Source organism: Calonectris borealis, chromosome 6, assembly GCF_964195595.1.
Source record: "Calonectris borealis chromosome 6, bCalBor7.hap1.2, whole genome shotgun sequence".
Lineage (NCBI taxonomy): Eukaryota > Metazoa > Chordata > Aves > Procellariiformes > Procellariidae > Calonectris > Calonectris borealis.
Genome location: NC_134317.1, coordinates 43593716 through 43612828, shown reverse-complemented (window position 1 = coordinate 43612828; position 19113 = coordinate 43593716). Strand labels below are relative to the sequence as shown.

The following is a 19113-nucleotide window of genomic DNA, read 5'->3' as shown; positions in this document are numbered from 1 at the left end:
GGGGACTGATGAGGCTTGCATTCCTAGTATCGCAACACAAGGTGTTCTCTGTTCTAGACTGTAAATATTTATCTCTTGTCAAAGCAGAGCAGCTACTATTGGGAACTGATCTGGCATGCGAAAAGGTTTTCCTTAAAGAATTTGTTCCTTTTATTTACAGTGTTATCGTATATTTAAATTCCAGGGCCTCAGTGTATAGCTCTGAGGCTCGTTCTTAACACTGGCAATGAAAATCTAAATTATCTCAGTCTCTGAATACGGATAACTGAATTCTGAGCATATGCTGTAGCCAACCAACAAGTGTGGGTGTGAAATTCAAGCAAACATAGGAAAAGGTACTAATGTTTTCCTGCAGCTGCCGGAGGACTACTACATGAGAGAGACTGCAAGCCGTGTCACCGGGTGCTTTCTGGGCAGTAGGGAATTAGCTTCCAGTTCAGTGCTTGGGGTGGCTGTGATGGAAAGAGCACGTATTGAACACGGGTGTTTCATGGTCTGGCATTTTGCAATCGCTTGTCTCTTCCCCTCCTCTTTGTGTGGCTCTTCTCTCCTAGAGCAGCCCTCACGAACCCTTTCTGTGTCTCCATTTAGCCGTACTTTGTCATAACCTTTCTTCAGGAGCTTCAGTGCTGTGAGTTTTGCTGAGTGATCTCTTGTTAAATTACTATCTGTTACGTTTACCACAGGTATGGAGAGATCTAGAGGTGGTTTCCTGCAAGTGGTAATACCTAAATCCTCACTCCTGGCTACAGGTCCTGCTTTTGGAGAGTTGTAGGTTGCTTTAATCTCTCTGCAGTGGCTTACACTTCTGAGTAAATTGTTTCTGTTGTATTATGCCGTACGTGGGAGGCTTATTCAGTTTGGAAAGGTCTGATTTTTTTGTTTTTTACATCTTCCTAGCTTTTGTAGGAGTACTTTTGTACTTGTTTTTTGAGACTGGCACTTGCTGAAGTTCTCCGTGCTCGTTAGGTAGCTGACTTCCCCATGTACTTTGTCTCAGAAGAGAATCCAAGGGCTGTCAAGCAGGTGTCCTAGTTGGAGTACTTTTTGTCCTCTTTTAGGAAACAGGCTCATTGAATGCAGTAAGTTACTGAAGCTGAGTTCAGTCTCTGCCATAGTAGGGAAGAGCTGCTTTCACTCTTGCTTATAAATATGCAAAATGCATGTCTCGGGCTATATCCAAAACTGGCCTTTGAGCTTGTGTCTCTGATTCAGAGGTGGTAGGCAGATAAAATTAAGTGAAAATAAATGCCTTCTTTGGCTCTGGTGTTTCCATATATATATTTATTTCACATATCTATATTTCATATATAAATAAAAACAAATAATTATTATATTTCATATTTTCATATCTATATATATTTCTGCTTGGTGTGTCTCAAAACTTCAAGGACAACAGGTGGATGTCCAAGTATTGCCTTTTTGAAACAGCTCTCCTGAGGTTCTCATCTGCTATCAAGTCACGTAAACTTCAGTTCTTGCTCTGTGATACCTGTCTTCAGGGATGCACGGTCAATACAGCCTTTATTTTCTCCTCTCTCTGAAATCTTGTGTGAAATTTGCTGTTTGTGGCTTCGGGGCAACAAGCTCTTTCCTGGTTTGTGGAAGGGTTTGTAACTGGTAATTGGTGCAGCTTTGTCAGGGTGGTTTACAGCTTTAGGTAGAGTCTTTTTTATAGTACTTCCAAATTAGAGTACTAAAAGGTAAATGTTCAAAGTGATTCATAATACTGTGATATTCAAAGTGGAGACATTTTTTGAATAGAAACCTTTGGTCAGTGTTTCCTTGAATGAGAAGTAAAGCTGTCTTGGTCAAAGGGAACTGTTCTGTATAGTTCTGTACTGGACTTGTCTCTCTTGCTTTAAAGCAATGTATTTTAGCAGAATTGAAGTTGTTTTTGAATGTTACTGGCTTCTTGCACTCTTGGTAGAAATGGCTGCCTATTTGCATATTTACTGGCTTCTGTGCATCTAGATACGTCAGCAGCCTCTGCTCCTTTTCACTTGATCTTATCTCCCCATTCCATTTCAGGAAAAAATTCTTACAATCTCCTTCCCCCCGCCCCAGCCTTGGAGTGTGCTTTGCATGCAGAGTGTTTTGAGGTAACAGCGAGTCACATTTGCTTTGCAGTGGCTGCGTACTGTTGCTTGAATTTAAAACTGGTGCTGAAATGTAAATTTTCAGAGAGGACTAAAATCCAAAGGAGTTATTTGTCTTTTGTAGTGCCCCGTAGCTAGCTTTGCATTTTCACTGACTTCCTACATAAAGGGACCGCAGTGTTAGCTAGCGGTGGTTGCTAGCATTGCCTATCAGGCCATTTTTTTCCCTCTGGCATAATGTAACTTATTAATCGTTATGTTCATGGTAACACAAGATGCATCCAGATTAACATTTAAAAACAACAAAACCAAAGATTTTGAAAGTATCTTGTATTCCTTCCTGTTCATTTATTTTAGAGTATTCCAAGTAGCAGGTGATAAAGCGAAAGGAGATTCTGCACAGCAGAGCTTTGGTGGCTGATGGCAGCTTGTCTTGAAAGCTGAGCAATTCCTCCTGGTGCGGTAGCTGAGATTGTTAGTGTGAAGGTTTCAGGAGGATGTTCAGGAGCTTGCAAAGGTGCAAAATCCCCAAATGCAGAAGAGTGAATAAAAGACTCTGAAGTTTGGGCTATGGTGTTTTTAAAATGGAGAGGGAAGGCTGAAGAGGGACAAAACGAGGTTTAAATTACTTTGCCTGATTCCTACCCTGAAAAAGAAATGTCTTACAGGGAAGAATATTGTGCCTATGCTGTTTAGTGTGTAAAGCCATAAACGGCAGTATAAATTTTAATCTACATAATAGAAAGTTAACAGAATGTGAATCCTTGCATATCTAAGCTAGGGCTCTAAGGCTTCCTTGAGGATACTGAGTTGAAGTCTGTCTTTTAAACTGGTGACTGACAGTGTTTTAAAACCTACCTTAAAAAAAACCTCCATGACAGATACTGTATCAGTCCTTGAAATATGTTCCAGTTTTTGTGGCTTTACAATCCAGTTTTCTTATTTCAAGGAACAATTCCAATTTGTCTTGCTGTGTTCATGTTGTGCAAACAGACAAAATGGGCTATATAAAATGTGGTGTAAATCAAAGTAAATGGAGCTCTTCCTTCACTCTGAGTTAAATAACAGCCCCGGTGTTGGAAGCAACACCTGGTAAGTAAACTCTCAAAAGTTTGATGGCCTCTGTCTCTTTAAAGGTAACCTGCAACTACTTCTTTAAAAGGTTTTGTCCTTTTTTGCTTTGATGGTGTTATAAAACAAACAAATAAATAAAAACCAAGCCCAAATCCCCTCAAGTATGAGTAGTCTCAATTGTTGCTTCCTTGCTTTTCTTGCTTGTCAGCTGCAAGCTTGAAATATTTGACTGAAGATTCTAGTTTTTATTAAAGGGTGATATTGGTCATTAAAAATTTAACCCTACTTAGAGGGGATTTACATTTTTCTGGTGATTGAGTTAACTTTCTATTCTGGCCGTGTTTGCGGCTGGAGAATGTGACTTGTAATTTAAAAATGGAGCAAGTGGAAAACCTGGAACCCCTGTGATTATAAAGGCATATATTTACTTTAGCTTCCCATGGGGATTGCTGCCTGTTTGGTTACCAGCAGACTTGTGCTTGAAGTCTCAGCAGCTTTGGCAGGTAAGCCAGGGACTGAGTAGCGTGCCCAGGGCTGCCCTGCGTCCCTAGAGATGATCCCACATGCTTCAGGCACGACCCGTCAGCAGCAGGATGGTCTGTGGGGAGCTGGCAGTGCTGCCCGCTGTGCTTTCCCTGCCTGATAAACCTCAGCCTGAAAGTAGCGTGTTTTAGCAAAGGTGGTTCTCTGGATTTTTCTGACAGGAGAAAAATCACTGCTAACTAACATGTCACATATCATTTAAAGAAGAAAATTCTAGCTGCTGTTTAAAGGTTTTTACGTGGCAAAAATAACTGTTGACTTAACTGATGGAGTACTTAAAGCTATCTGAATTTCCGTGTTGGACTGCCAGCTCTGTCATGCTTTTACAGGTGTATGTCAGCATCACTTTTCATACACTGGTGATGAGAGGAGAAAAGGTTTGACCAACAAACAAACAAAAAAGTTATATTGCACTTTAAAGGAAAAGTTGTATTTTTTTTTTTCTTTTCAATGCAGTATTCTTCATGCTCATATGTAAAATTCAGGTTTAGGTGATGCCCTGGTTAAGACCTTTGAGTAAGAAGATACACAAATATATAATGCACTACAGTTATAAACTGTAACACATTTTTATCGGCTGTGGGAAGAGAGAGGCACATTAAAAGAAGAAATGGAAGAGCGACACCACAAGTTCATTGGGACTGGGGTCTAGATTACTGCATTGCTGTCGGAATGCAGTGTTTTGGTAACAGTATTAGCATTCAGTGTAAGACAGAGGTAATAAAACATAAAAAAAATGTAAACTTTGGATCCCATGATGCTAGCTTTTGTGGGTGAGGGTGTGCTGTTGTCTGATGACCTGGGCAATAGCCAGAGTCGAGGGTGCTTACATGAGGTCTGCATGCTTTCCTGCAGTGTATATTGGCAAGCACAGCCCTGTTTCTGTGGGGCAGACTCGCGGGAGATGGAGTTGCGGAGCGGAAAGGGATGTGCGGATGAATGGTGGTAGCTGGCAGTCAGTTCCTGCCAGTGGCGTAATAAGGCTGCATTAATAGGTGTTTTTTGCAAAGGGTGTGTGTCATCTAGATTTGGAAAATGGCATCAGTGGTGTCCTCAAACAAAATAGCTTTTTGAAGGTTGACAACGAGCGTTTAAGCCACTTAACTGGGGCATGAAAAAATGTAATAACCAAGCTAAGTGATTCTTCCCAGAGAGTGTGGCTGGACGAGGCTCAGTGAGCAGGCATGGGTGTGTAGCGGGACCTTTCTGTCTGGAAGGGAGGTGAGCTCATGTGCTGGGTACGGGGAGATGGAGGTGGTGTGGAGCAGGGCTGAGATCTTTGGGGGTGAGCCAGTCCAGCCTCTGAAACAGTAGGAGAGTCCAGGGGAAAGTTTGCATCATGCTATATGAATCTTAACTGATTTCAGTCTGCGCTCTTAGCATGATAACACTTGTTGGTTTTTTTGTTTGTTTGTTTTCTTTTTTTCCCCTGTGCCAAAAAAATTTGGGTATCCATGTTGCAGATTACAATGCACAAACTGTTGTAATATCTGCTTTTCTGTGTCACTATTTTGCAGTGAACAGCAGAGGGCTAAATGTCCACTTGAAAATGATGCAACTTGTTTGTGGAGACCTTGAGGCATGTTTCTTCCAAGAGCATGACAAAGGTCAGAACTTAAAAAGCACAGTGACAGTAGGTGGGAATGGCAGCACGGTTAACATAGTGCAGTGAACACCGAGTATTTGAGAACATGCATAATTAAGTTTCTGATTAAACTTAATGCTGGTTAAAACTAGCATTGCAATGTAGTCACTTCCAAAAGAAACTTGGGGAAATGTTTTACTAGACAAAAGAATTGCACAAATTATGTGACAGGGTTGCTTTAGCGTTCAGACTAAATTATTTTCTCTTGGTAATCAGATAGCATTCAATTAAAAAAAAAAAACTAGACTAACCTTAAACAATGTTTGTTCTTTAAAAAAAAGTCAATATTCTTTTTCCAAGTTAATGAAGTAATTAACAGTGATTGATGACACATGTACTCAGCTATTTTGTGCTGGTAGACCAGATGGGTTAGGCACAGCTAGTGACCAGTAATTTTGATTCTTTGTCAGAAGGAACAAGAAGTTCAGATGTGGGCTGTAACAGCTGAAGTACATGAATAGAAAAGGTAGATGTTTTTCTCTCTGCCTTTCCCTACCTATATATGAGGATTTGAAAAACAACCCCAGGTAAAGAATTGTGGGTTGTTCATTTTTAGCAGTTGAGAAGGCTGAGCTAGAGTGAAAATGTGGTTGGAAAGCTGAAGGTTTTCAGTTGTTTCCCAAAACTAATTACGTAAAGGTGTCAGTATCCTTTTTTTGGCTATGTCAAGCTGTTTTGAAAGAGAAAGGAAGATTGTGTGTGTGTGCACAGGCAGGTGAAGAAAATAGGACTCTGTTTGAAAGCTGCATTGTTGAGCAAGTCTACAGAAAAATGGTGGCTGAGTCTGTGAACTTTGTGTCATGATCCGATTTTTTTCCCCCTTGGTGTCTGCTATGCTAGGAGCATGGAGGGAGAGGATTTGGCGAATATCTTCGGTACAGCACACTAAAGACGGGTGTCAGCAAAGCAGAGACATCTCAGCGCTGCTGAAATGCTTTAATGGGCCTTCAGTATAGTGATACAGTGGTAAGTTTTAAAGTGTTGGGATACATTACAAGTTGCTGACACTTTAATTTGCACGAATTAGGGGGGATCTTAATATGTTGAAGTGTTGCGTTTAGATCATGGGCATCAATAGGAAGCTTCAGCTGTTCGGCAGTTCACATGGGAATGCTTCAGTCAGTGAGATGAGTTTCCTGTCTGCTGGTCACACAAACTCTTCCTGGCACTGAAAATGCTGTTAGGGGGATTTGGGGTAAAAATAATATACTGTTTTTTATCACTTCTCAGTCAAGTATTTAAAAGGAGTTTTGATTTTTGTGCTTCTGAATTATTGTAGCTAGGGTGATCTACAAGAAAGGAATGAAGAAATGAGACGGACGTTGTCTGTAAACTCACAGTATTCATTTACCTTCTGTCAAGCGCTGCTTTCAGCTATCTGATTTGAACTCTTTCAAATGCAGAAATACTAGGATGGAGGAAAAACATGGGATGGGGGAAGAAGAGGGCTTCGGAAAACGCCAAGACAGTAGATTTTTATAGGTAACTCTGCCCAATTTGTACCAACTCCTCCAAGGCTTCAGTAGCAGCTGGAACAGGCTCCCGAGGCAGACTTTTATCCTTTCTCCCTCCCACGCGGATCCATCTGTGAGACTGCTTGTTCTTGCTGCTCTTGCTGAGAAACTGGATCGAGCTCAGAAGCATCCTGCTCTTTCAGACCCTCTGCCAGCGTCTTACTAGTCAAGGAGGGCTCTGTAATCCTGCAAATCTACATATTCCCAGGTTTTACACACAGTCAATTGCATTTCTGAATCTGCAGCTCTTCTATGAGCTGTGTTCCTGCTTGACTCCAAAATAATTTTTCCAAGCTGTTGACCACTTTAAATTGGAGCTCCTACAGAGTGAACATGAGGTAGTATTTCCAGATTTGCTTGGGACTTCTAAAGGTGATCCTGTGTTCAGAGTCTTGGATTACGCATCGAAGGATTTAGATCCACTTGTTATCCACTTGGTTGTTCCCAAAGCCTTGTTTTCTGCTTCTATGTGTATTTGAGATACCTGCAATGCTGCTTCAACAGCAATACTTGTCGAGGTCTAAAAATAGAGGAGATACCAGCAGATCCCCTCTTCAGCTACCCAGTACTATTGCTATTGGTGTGAAATCTGTGGAAGTAAAAATAATGTTAATGCTCTTGTGTACTCCTAGCATTGAAGGAGAAGAGCCACAAATACTTTTGGTGTTTCATGGTATTCACCAGAAGATCTAAGGCTTTTCTTTTTAGGACATGAAGGAGACACCCTCAGCTTTCAAAGCAGCTGTAACTGCTGGTCAAGGTGGTGATTTGCAAAAGTGTCTATAGATGGTACCATGAGGGGTTTTGTGCAGAATATGCAAAAAGTATATTCTTCCAAGTAGCCTTTGGTTTAAAGCTTAGTGAGGAAAACTTGCAGACTTCTGCTAAGGGCAAGCTCTAACAGTGGCAGGTATGTATTAATTTAACATTGAAATGGGTGAAGAAGTTCTTCACTTCTACTGAAATATCAGTGTCCTCTGTGTTTTCAGTTTGAGCTAGTGTCTCAGCATTTGGATTTACATGACTGAAGTGCAAGGGCTGCCACCAGAGATCACTTTGAGCAGCTGACTTTACTTCGAAACACAACTGAAAAGAGCCTGGGAAAGACAGCCTTGCTTAAGGAATCTGTGTGCTTTTGACATTAGTAGTGGAGTGTTTCTTGACAATAAGCAGCAAAGGGGTATGAAACTTTAGAAAGCAATTTTTCTTGATTATTTTTATTGTGAATTTCTGTTACACGTAATTAGATTAATTATTTCTATACAGGCTTGCTACCCTTGAATAGCTGTGGATTAGTTCTGTGTTAATAAAGTAGCTCACAATTAGTTAATAGTGTTTTGCCATTTGTGGCTGTTTGTTTTGTTTACTTTTCATGTCTGATGGTGACTTCAATGCACGTATAGCACTGCTTGTATTGCAAAGGCTTGCTTAACAAGCCACTGCCTGAAATAATAGCAGGATTGCTCCACAAGCAAGTACCAGGGACTGTCTAGCAATGTATTATAGCCTTCCCTGAAGGAACTGCGTAAATACGGAGTAGGTATCGGTTATTCTTGAAGTCTTAATGTACATATACTGTAATTTAACACTTAGGACAAATGTGGTTAGAGATTGAATCTCTTTCTGAACATTATACCATACAAAAGCTGTCACAAAGTTAAAATGTTTAGTGTGAGCGTATAAGCAATAAATCTTCACGTGTGTGTGAAAGTGGAAGTTTAAGGGAGAGGCGGAAACACAATATTTGTTCTACTCTAGGCTGTTACGTGAGAATAGCACTTTTAATGGCTGGCATTGAAATGTCAGCATTTGCTAAACAAATGTACTGTTTTAATTCCTTCAAGTACTGGGTAATGCTTCTGTATTTCTTAGACAGTACATTTGAATCATTGTGTTGAGCTTTTGATCTTAAAGGTTTGATCTTAAAGGACCTCTGGTTTTGCTACTGCAAGATAAGAGTATGGAAACAACAAGATTTGCAAAGATGGGATGCCCTAGTAATAAGGGCTAGACTGGTCAGTCTGGATCTGTACTGTGACGTGTATGTACCTAGTATACTATCGGTGAGAAACTATTTGTAACAGCTGTATTAGGTTGGGTTTTCTGTTTAATTATTAGTTATACAGTTCTAACTGTAATGAAGGCTTCAGGTACTCAAACTGATTTTGCTTTCCGTTCTTCTTCCATTTGGATACCTGAGTGCTGTGTAGATACTTCCACCTGCCAGTTCACTCAAGTGTTTTCTTTAACTTAATCAATGCAGGTGTACTCACCACTTGTGTGGAAACTAATTAAGAGTTTGGTATGTGATTTCAGTGCAATATAGAAAGTTATAAGGAGTAAACTTTATATTTTGCAAGATGGGACTGTCACGTCAGTGCAGGGCAAAGCAGAGATAAGTTGATCTGGTGACTGTGTAGGCTGGTGTGTAGGTGGGCTTTTGTCTTTAAAGGTGCTTGATTGCCATGTTCTCCAGCGGCATCCAAGATGATGTACCTTGGGAGCCATTTCACAACAGGACATGCACGTAGTGGCACTTCTCTGAAACTTTCTTGTGAGCCAGTGACTTGTCTCATGGGTTTCCTGGCCTAGTGCGTTTGTCCATTTGCTTTTGGAATTCAGGAAAATTTTTGCTTTCTCTCGCACCCTGAGTCAGAGTTTCTTCGTGCAGCTAAGAAGGGGCATGTAATGCTCTCTGCTTCAGCTTGCTACCCGAAGTATTTTTTCTGATACATTCCCTCCCTTCTGTGTCCACCCAGCTTCTCTCCCAGAAAAAGAGTGGGAAAAACTTCTTGCTCTGAAAGAAATAGATGGAAAAGAGAGTGATTGGTGACTTCTCTGTATTAATCATGATTTTGCATCACTGTAATATCCTTAAGTCATCTCTGTTCTGGGCTGAAGTCTTATAATCTGCTTCACCTGTGTGAGGAATTTGTACCTCACCTGATTTTTTTTTTTCTTGCCCTTCTTTTGAAACTCTTAGACTGTGTACTTGGAAATGGAGGGGGAGTGTCCAGATTTGTACAAAATATTCATTATTTTGGAGGAACTGGGCTAATACAGTAGCAAATTTGGTGTTCTATTTTTATTTTCTATTACTGTCATGGTATTGTAGTTGCTCTTCTGTCCACAGCTGAGCATTAAGCTGATGGTGTATTTTACAGTGCAGTCTGCTACTCCTGCAGTATATTTTTAGAGACAGAAACATTGTCTTCAGAGACTTAAAACTCTTTGACAGGATGTCTGATGCTGTTTGAGGCTTGCAAATATGTTTTCTGGGAGAGCTATGTTTGGGTATCGTTGAAACTGTAGGAAAACCAGCACTTCTGGAATTGGGCAATGCTTGTGAAACTTGGTCTCTTGGGACAGATTCAGTAAAGCTGTATTCTGCTTGAGAAGTAAAGAGTTGAAGTGGCGTTCTCGAAGGATTGTGTGGGTCCTCAGGACTACCTCCACTGCTTTTGTCATCTTGCAAAGTGGTGGCTCTGGAGACCTTGTCCCTAGAGAGATGAATCAACCCGGGAGACTGTTTCACATTGCCTCTGTTCTAAATAAAGATGCAGTAAATCATTTTGTAGTCACAGTGAATTATTACTGTTTTCAAATAGCTATATGCCTCTTCCTTGTCCCCTCCTCCTTTCATATGTAGATCCTATGCAGTATTTTATAAAAAAACCCTGAAAAGCAAAGGCAGCTTTTTTTTTTCCTCTGGGTAAAGTTCAGGATCTGTTGTCAAAGGAGAGATTTAATCAATAAGCTCCAACACTTAATGAGAGGCACTGCCTCTCATTAGGTCTGTGACTGTGCAAAGCACGTGCATGCTGCAGCGACAGGGTCGTTCGCAGGCTGCATGTTAGGAGTAGGAATCCAAGCAAGCATCAGGATGATGTTGTCCTTGGCTTACCTGGAGCACGTGGGACTAAACTTTAATACTGTTTGCCTGTTAATGCAGCAAGGAGTCTGATACTGCAGTAGCTTTGGGAAAAAAAAAAAAAAAAAACCCAAACTTGTTGGTATTTCATCTGCAGTGTCAGGCAGAAGAATTGGTGATAATGCTTTTTGGAAGATGGGTGTTTCCATGACTGTTGGAGACCAAACCCCATGGTGTTGGAACACTGCTAAAGAAGTGCCAGGATGCGGAAGGCGTTCTGCTAGCGTCCCTTCTGCTGTTGCCTTCACAGAGCTGGCTTCCTTGTCCTGCTAAAGGACAGTGTCTTCTGCAAACGTTCAGAGGTCTGAAAGACAGAGCAGCTTTCTCTGGACCTAGAAATAGACTTCAAAGCACAGCAATGGCTATAGTAGGTATATGACTTACACCATGTTTTGATGCATTGAGTCAGCAGGCAGTTAAGTCTTGTTTAACTGAGGTTTTCAAGTGATCTTGTCAGCTGGCTGTAGTGTTGCCATCCGGGGGTGTTGATGGCATGCGTCTGAGAGGGCCTGCAGATGAAGTGAGGTCATCGATAGCTGGGTATCCTGAAGCAACCAGACTTACTTGGCTTAAAACAATCTTGAAATTTCACCCTTAGGCCAAGATTTTTATCTTGGCTGAAGTACCGTAGCAATTTAAGTTCTGAAAAATAGAGCTTTGTAAATAAAGCTCTATCATAACTTTAATTACTGGTTACTGCACATCTGTACATGTGACTAGTAGAGAGGCACATCTGGAATGGGCTGAGAAGAGGAAGGTGAACATTCATACTGTCAAAACATTTGTATGGCAGAACTGTAAGATTTCTGTTACTTATTATTTAAAAAAAAAGCTTTCAGTAGCTGCAAAATGTATGGAAACAGACTTGGAAAACTGTTGGATTACTTACATTTCCTAGTTCACGTGCAATTCTGTTTCTTAATAGTTGGCTAGATGCGCAGTGAGGAAAAAATGGTCTTGGAAAGTGTGTGGAAGGAATAGTGTAGACCTGATTTGTGGAGCTGTGTCGTGTGTGTGGTTTTGGGGGGGGCAAGCCTGGTCATGCAGTTGGAGAGGAAGAAGGTGAGGGACCGCTGCTCAGGGTTGGAAATGCAATTTGTTTTAGAGCTGTTAAACAGTTTTGTGTTTAGAGCCATATGCTTTCTCCCTGTACGCATTATTCCTGTGTACAGGTAGTTTGTTGGCATGTGTGATGACCCAGCCTGTTCATGAATTTGCCACTGTTTCCTTTGCAACTTCTAGAAGAAGCAGTTGAAGCCTCATGAAAGTATTTTAAGCAGACGCATCCCTTCCTTAACACAAATGAGCCTGCTGTACTGCTGAGGACCGAGCGTGTTGTGTGATGTACTCGCTGGTAGGACATGTATGAGAGAAGAGCTAAAATGACTAATAGTGCCTTTCATCTAGGGAAGGTGTATAGTAAGGGATGGTGGTTTGTTGAGGCACCAAAACAACTGAGAAACAAGGGGCTTTTGCTGAGGCTGCAGCCCCTCAGTCTGTCTCTTACTATATGGTGACTGCAGATATGGAGGCTCATTACCGGCTGGCGACAAGGAGGTGACAGCGCACTCGGGCTGTGGCTACCTTCTGAACCAGGGATGTGATGAGGATACAGCTGCAGATGCACCAGTCTGCATGGTTTTAGGGAGCATATGCTCTCCGGCATACCCTGGTAGAAGTAGGCTGAAATAAATAGGCATTAATTTGCTCTTTGTGCTCCTATTCCAGAGTTTTTTAAAGATCTAGTAGGGACCAGGCTCTGAACAATTCTCCTGTAAGGCAGAACGCTTGATCATACCAGTCCTGTTTGCTACACCTGATTAAATAAGAGTGTGCCTTTTACACACCTGCTTGTTTTAGCCTACAGTTCTGCTCGGTTTTCCTGCCCTGTAGTCTGAAATGTGCAGTGCCGTCCACCGTCTTGTGTGCAGATGCTCTTTGGCTGCTCTTTGCTTTGTGCCTAGGGAAGGACTCCATGTACTCCAAGTACCAAAGCCGGCACGGTCAGCATGCCACTGCTTGTTGTCTGCCAAGAAAATTCACCTAGCCGGCAGGCAATCCTAGGGCTCACTTGGAGACAGCAGGCAGGCAAAGCAAAACGCTCCCGTGGCAGCAGTCGTCCATTTCTTTTTCTGCACGCTGGAGCCCAGTGAGTCTGACCTCAGCACACATGCAGCGAAGCCTGCTGTGCCCGTGATCCCGCTCCCCCCGAAAAAGGAAGGTGAACGACCTGTCTGGCCAAAATACTTGGTTATGAAGTTACTCATGAGTGGATTGTGCTGCTATAAACAAACACATACTCATCCCCATCACGTACGGTGTGTGTCTGGGTTAGTAGTGGGCAGGCTGCCTAAGCAGCTCATCCCGGCCATGACCCAGTCCTTGCCCGTGCCTGAAGAGCTCGCGAGGAGCGTGCCTCTGGATGACGTGTGGGGTGGACTCGCTGTTCTTACGCCAAGATGTGCAAACCAGAGGTGGTCGCCCTTGTCCTGGAAGGCAGTGGAGTAGAAGTAAAACAAGCTCTGTGTGGTTTGTTTTTGTTTTTGGTTTTTTTTTTTTAAATGAGAGAATTTGCTTGGAAAACCCTATAGACCTTCAAATATCCTAGGCATAGGGGTAGACAGCATTTTGCGTCTCCTAATTTGAGAAGTGCTTTTGTGAGATAGTGGCAAAATGACAAATTTACATAAGAGTTGTTGCAGGTAGCGGCCTGACAACAAGTCTTGACCACTTTGGAAATGTCACATTGGACTGCACTGACATCAGCACAAGTGGTAACTGAAAAGTAGAGTTTGGTGGTGAGATAAGTTGGGAGATGACTGCAGTCTGTATCCTGGAAAGGTCTATTTTGCTTATACTTTACTCAGTCTTCTAGAAGAAATGCAGGAAACATTTAAAAAAAAAAAAGTATAAGTGAACGAAATCTGTAGCTTGTCCATCTGATCATGGTTATTTTGTCATCTCTGCTCTGACCAGGCACTAGTATTGCTAAAACATGCAGAAGCTTAATATTTTGGTTCCCTCTCATGTCTGACTGAATTTAGATAGACCTTTGGGGGAAGAAGTAGGAATAGGTAAACTGGTGGTGCTGTTAAATGGATTTGCTGCTACTGTTTCAGTCCAGTTTCTTTGGGAAATGCATACACACCTTTTCACCATTCATGCTCTGTGCTTCATTCTTGCACTGTGAAAATGAGTAGTCAGAAATCTGCTAACTCCATTCCAAATCCTTCCTGTCTACAGCTTAGATTGCTTATGCTATAACATTACCTGCTGTTTTTATTGGAAATAAAATGATGTTAATATTTTGCTAATGCCTGGTCTAAGCTGACCCGACTCTCTTCAACAGGATGTGCAAATTAATGGAATTGGAAGATCTTGAACATTTGGGATGGCAGAGACCTGCAGGGATTAGAAATGACACTTAAGTAATTTTCTCTTGAATTTGACGCATAACATGAAAGAGCGTTCCAGGTCTCTAAAAATGCAAGATGGGCAGAGGAACTTGGAGAGTAGTAATACTGAGACACTTAGGGTAGAGAGAAACAGCCAATTAAAGAGGTTTTTTTAATGAAATACAGCAAGGAAGGCCTCCTTTGTTCGACAGTGTCTGCTTGGGCATTATTCTGCAAACCAGGGAAGTACCATTATAAAGCAGGGTCCATCATAAGTGACAGTGGTGGTATTTAAATCTTAGACCTGGTTTTGCCGCCTTACTGGAAAGGAACACGAATATCTGAGCATGATAAGAGCTCTTCCAAGAATAGATGGGACTACTTGAAATGTAATGGCACAGATAATTGTGGACAGATGCTCATTGTGCAAGCGGCAGTAATAGTTACTATCATAATCATCCCCCGCCCAAGGAATATTGCTGTCTCTTTGCTGGAGGTCACCACACCCTCAGATCTGCTGGTGGAGCAGTTTGGGGTGAGTGCTCCCTGCTCTGCTTTAAGCAGAGTCAGCTGGATTAACTTAGATGGGTTAACTAGTTGGCTTCTGCCAGCAGGCTGACTTCATGTCTGAAGTGGGTTGGGGAGTGCTGGGTATAAAGTGTTCCTGCTAGCCAAGCTGCGAGTGCAGAAATGTCTTGTCAGGGCAGCGAGGAACTCCTCCGGGTACCAGCTGTCTGTTAACACGTCATCCTCGGTATCCAGGAGAGGTTATCTGTTGGGAGCCTGAATGCTGATGACTTTTTCAGTGCAAAGAAGGGAAATAACCTATGGTTGTGAAATACTTTGCATAAAGGACATAATTTGGTTTAATCTGTTTCAGTAGCTTTAGCTGGCAGCATGTATCAGTGGCAGGTCTCTCTATGTATGCTAGAACAGAGCAATCTCCCTGAGATACCCTGCCTGTAAAACATGGCTATTTGGAAATACTGGATGCCACTTGGTATAGTGCCAAAAAAACCCTGAGCCCCCAAAACTGAACTTCAGGACACCTTGCAGCGGGTTCTTTTAGTGGAAGTATTGCTGGTTGCATTGGAGACGCCTTCTGGGGGGGCCTCTGAGGTGGGCTTTCTGTAAGCTTAGGGTATCTACTGCTTTTATATTTTTATTTTGGGGAGGGTGGGGGTACACTAGGCTGCTGCTAGCTCAGTGGGTTTTTTTCTCTCTTCTTCCTCCCTCTAATGTACAGCTTAAAAATAATTGGGAACGGTGGATTTTTTCCCCTGGGGCAATATGAAGTTGCTTCTTAATAATCTGCTGGAGGCTTGGGTAGAGTGGGAGTGGAATTGATTGTGTGGGTTTTTTTCCTTCCTGCTCCAAGACCACTTCTTGGCACTGAGGAATTTTTCTTTAGACTTCTTCGGGGAACAGATGCGTGAAGTACAGTTACCACTCATACATATGGCTTTTAAAATATGGAAGCTGTTGGACTGAAGTGGCTTCATATGGTGCTGTTGGAGGATCAAAATTAACATGCAAGTTTGGGTTTTTAAGACTTGAATGTGTAGTTGAAAAGTTTTTTTTTTAAAATTGTTTTTTTATGATATTAAATATTAGTCTGCATTTTTATGGTTATTAATTAAAATTACATCTATAACTGAAAATTACTCTTTCTGCACCCTTAATGCCTAAAATAGTATTCTAGTTTAATCTTTTCTTCTGGGGATGAATATGCTATATAATGTGTAATTTAAATGGTTGTAAATCTTAATTCTCTAATGTAGATATCTTTTTCTTTAATTGCAGGTTTCCATTTTGAAAGCCATTAGGAGGTATTCTGCCACCCTATTGGATTACTTCCTATACAACTCAGCATGTCACTGTGCCCTGGATTTTATAAGGTGGCCATGATTTAATCCCCACTTCCAATTTCTATGTATTGGTGAAGCACTGGAGCTGCTGTTACTTGCGTGGAAACTGATCCGTCTCGAATCCCTTCGCCAAAGGACTAGACGTTACTAGCAATGAGCTCCCAAAGCCATCCAGGTAAGGGCAAAACCACTTTAAATCTAGTAATGACAGCAAAACACTGTGTGTTTGTTGCATGAATAGACTTTTTATTGTGTTGAAATGATAATCCAGTCCCTCTCCCTGTATGACTACTTTGTTTAAAACCAAGATGTTGTGTGAAGATGGAAAATTGTGTTGCTGATACCGGAGTTACAAGGATATCTTGCCATTTTAGGTTTCTAATTGTTGCATTGCATATCACTGAAGGTTGCAGGTATTTTCTGAGATATTAACCAGATGTTTAATTTGTTAAATCTAAGTCTTAACGGTATGTAGTGTATCTCTAAGGAATGGTCATGGTTCTGCTGGTGTGTCTTTACTGATATTTAAGAAAACTCTTTGACTTTTAAAGTACTTTTTAGTAGGAAAGAATAGTTTTACTGGAACAAGAGCCAATTGATCCACCTCAGTGTTGTCTGGGGGATTATCCCTAATGTGTCTTGTAATTTAAGACACATGATTCATTACCGTAAAGTTGTGCATTTCTGTCTGTCAAGAGGATCTGTAGATACTCAGTTACCTGCTTTCCAGCTTAAAGTTGTCTCATACATTTGTATTTAGTGAGTTTCAGGTAACTGTGTTACGCAGAGCTTTGTGAGCTTGTGCTTTGGAAGAAGAATTTTAATTGTGCTCTGATATGCCTGCTTTGACTGTTTCAGTTTATGGTAGAGAAAATAACTGCTGGGAAGCAAGTAATCCAACAATGACAAGGCACGTGAAAGTACTTATTTACCTACGCCTTTGAGAGGTTACTTTTGTGACTTCAGTCTAATCAATTTTGGATTAACGGTCAAATAAGACTGAAGTGTTAAAAGCCAACGAACCGCTCCTAAGATTTAAGGAACTGTATATTTGTGGGGGAAGAATTTTATATTTGCTTCAGAATTACTTCTGTTTCTGAGGTTGGGAGCAAGAAACGCTGCAGTAAATAGGGATGCTGGAGTTTACAAGCAGCAGTGCTGAAAATCTGACCCTTGCGTAGGAACTGAAATGAATTTATAAGTCTCTAAAATTAACAGTATTATCAAAAAGAAAAAAATCTGGCTTCTACTTCCATAATGTAGCAGTCTCTTAGATTTTGAAACTTGCTTCTGGTACTATGGGGAGTTCGGAAACTAAGTATATTTGTATGAGTAGAGTGCATATAGCTATTCACTTGTGACACATTTCTTGCAATGTGATATTTTTCAAGAGATCTGTTCTTCAAATAAGCAGATAGTTGTTCTTTGAATACTTTCCTGTCTCAAATATGAGTGAGACTGAGGAGCTAACGGCTGCCTACTTTTTTTCTCATTGTGGTGGGATAGGTTAAATATATACCTATATTCAAAAACTTGGTATTGCTTTACTTCTTAAGGAACAGCTCTCCAGATATTTGGGAAAGGGCGATGTCCTTCTTCGTTGGGCTGTTCTGTTGATGCAGGAGTATTGGAAGTCCGCTGCTGATTTGTCTTGTTTTCCTTTAATTCATTTTTGTCTTGCCTCTTTTTACTGGTTCTGCTACTTTTGCTCAAGTTCTATGCTAATGGTGTAGCAGGGAGTCATGTAAGAAGGGCTAATGAAAGAAAACAAGAAGCTCCTCGTGTGAGGAGTGTTTTTGTAATGCTAAAAATCGTTTTGAGCCTACCTTTTCTTGCAACTGTGTCTAGAGTGGCTCATGCTGAGAAGGCTGGTCTAATCAAAACCCAGGGAAGTGGCAGCTCAGCTGGGTGGCTTTGGACATACGTGTGTTCTCCTGTGCTGCTGTTCTAAACCTTGGCCCTTGTCACATAAGACCTTAGAGTGAGGTATGGGATGGCTCGGTAAGAATTAAAGTTGTGACTACTGTATGAGTCTTTGGTAGAAAATAAGACTACTAATAGGGGAAAGTTTTGTCTACCCTGGTAGTTAGCCCTTTCAAACATAAAGAAACCATTGCAGTTTTATTATTTAGAAATACAGCTTAAACTTCCTATTGACAGTAACCCTTGAAGTGAAGGATGTGATAGATGCTCAAGGCCCATCGTCAGCTGGCTCACTGGAGATCATTTAAAGGGTGAAAAATTTTCATAAGACTGAAAAAGTGGAGGAAATGATCTTGTGGTGCTGTTTTTTACAGAATGCTGTTCTGCAGGTAGGCTTTGTATGAAAATGTTTTCAAACGGTATCAACCTCCACAAAGTCTTACTTCTCATCAAATGCTGTTGAGAAGTTCTCCCTGTGCCCTTCTTAGGCGTTGGGTTTTTATTTTGGTTGTATTTCCAAGCATTGGGTTGAAATTCTACAGTGTATCATGGTGGCTTTTTACCCCTGGCTTATACTGTGGTATTCTTATTGATTATTTCTCTTTTATAATAGTCAGTTTTACAATAATTGGTAGAAATATTTTCCAAACCTTGCCAAAGATGACATCTAGACTTCTCATGTCAGTTATGGTAACTATTTTGATTATACGGCTACAGGTAATTATTACTAATGATGTGCATTGTTTAAGGGGGAAGGCTCTGGCTTAACTCAAGAGCCTATTAAACCTTGCTTCAGTGGATACAAGCTTTCTTCTCTAATCTTCTCCAAACCTATCACTAATGGGATGTTTTAGGAACAGTGCCATAAAATTGTTGCAGCGTAGATGAATGAAAGTGATTTGGTTTTTTTTTTCTTTTTTTTTTTTTTTCCTTCCACTCTGCAAAGCTCTCTTGTGAGAAATGTTGGGTAGTGAAAGCTTCTCACTGAACAAGGTGAAAAAATATGGAGAAGGCTAAGTTGTCTAAGAAAAGTATGAGTTCCCCCGCCTTCTTCCCCCATCATTGCCACTTCTTTTGTTATATTTTGGAATAAGCTTTCTCAGAGAATAAGAAATAACTTT

At 41.1% G+C, this 19113-nt stretch overlaps 1 protein-coding gene across 9 annotated transcripts in view; it reads left to right on the top strand.

Annotated features, from left to right (window-relative positions):
* Positions 1–19113, top strand: part of HDAC4 (histone deacetylase 4) — a 257588-nt gene that overhangs the window by 12091 nt on the left and 226384 nt on the right. For 7 of the 9 annotated variants that reach the window (XM_075153823.1, XM_075153822.1, XM_075153820.1 and 4 more), the window contains exon 2: positions 16005–16244. In XM_075153823.1, the coding sequence (XP_075009924.1) occupies positions 16223–16244 (22 nt within the window). In that variant the 5' untranslated portion in view covers positions 16005–16222. Of the gene's footprint in view, positions 1–4482; positions 5324–6201; positions 6328–15171; positions 16245–19113 lie in introns of those variants that run through there. The other 2 variants (XM_075153817.1, XM_075153819.1) reach the window with 2 other exon arrangements.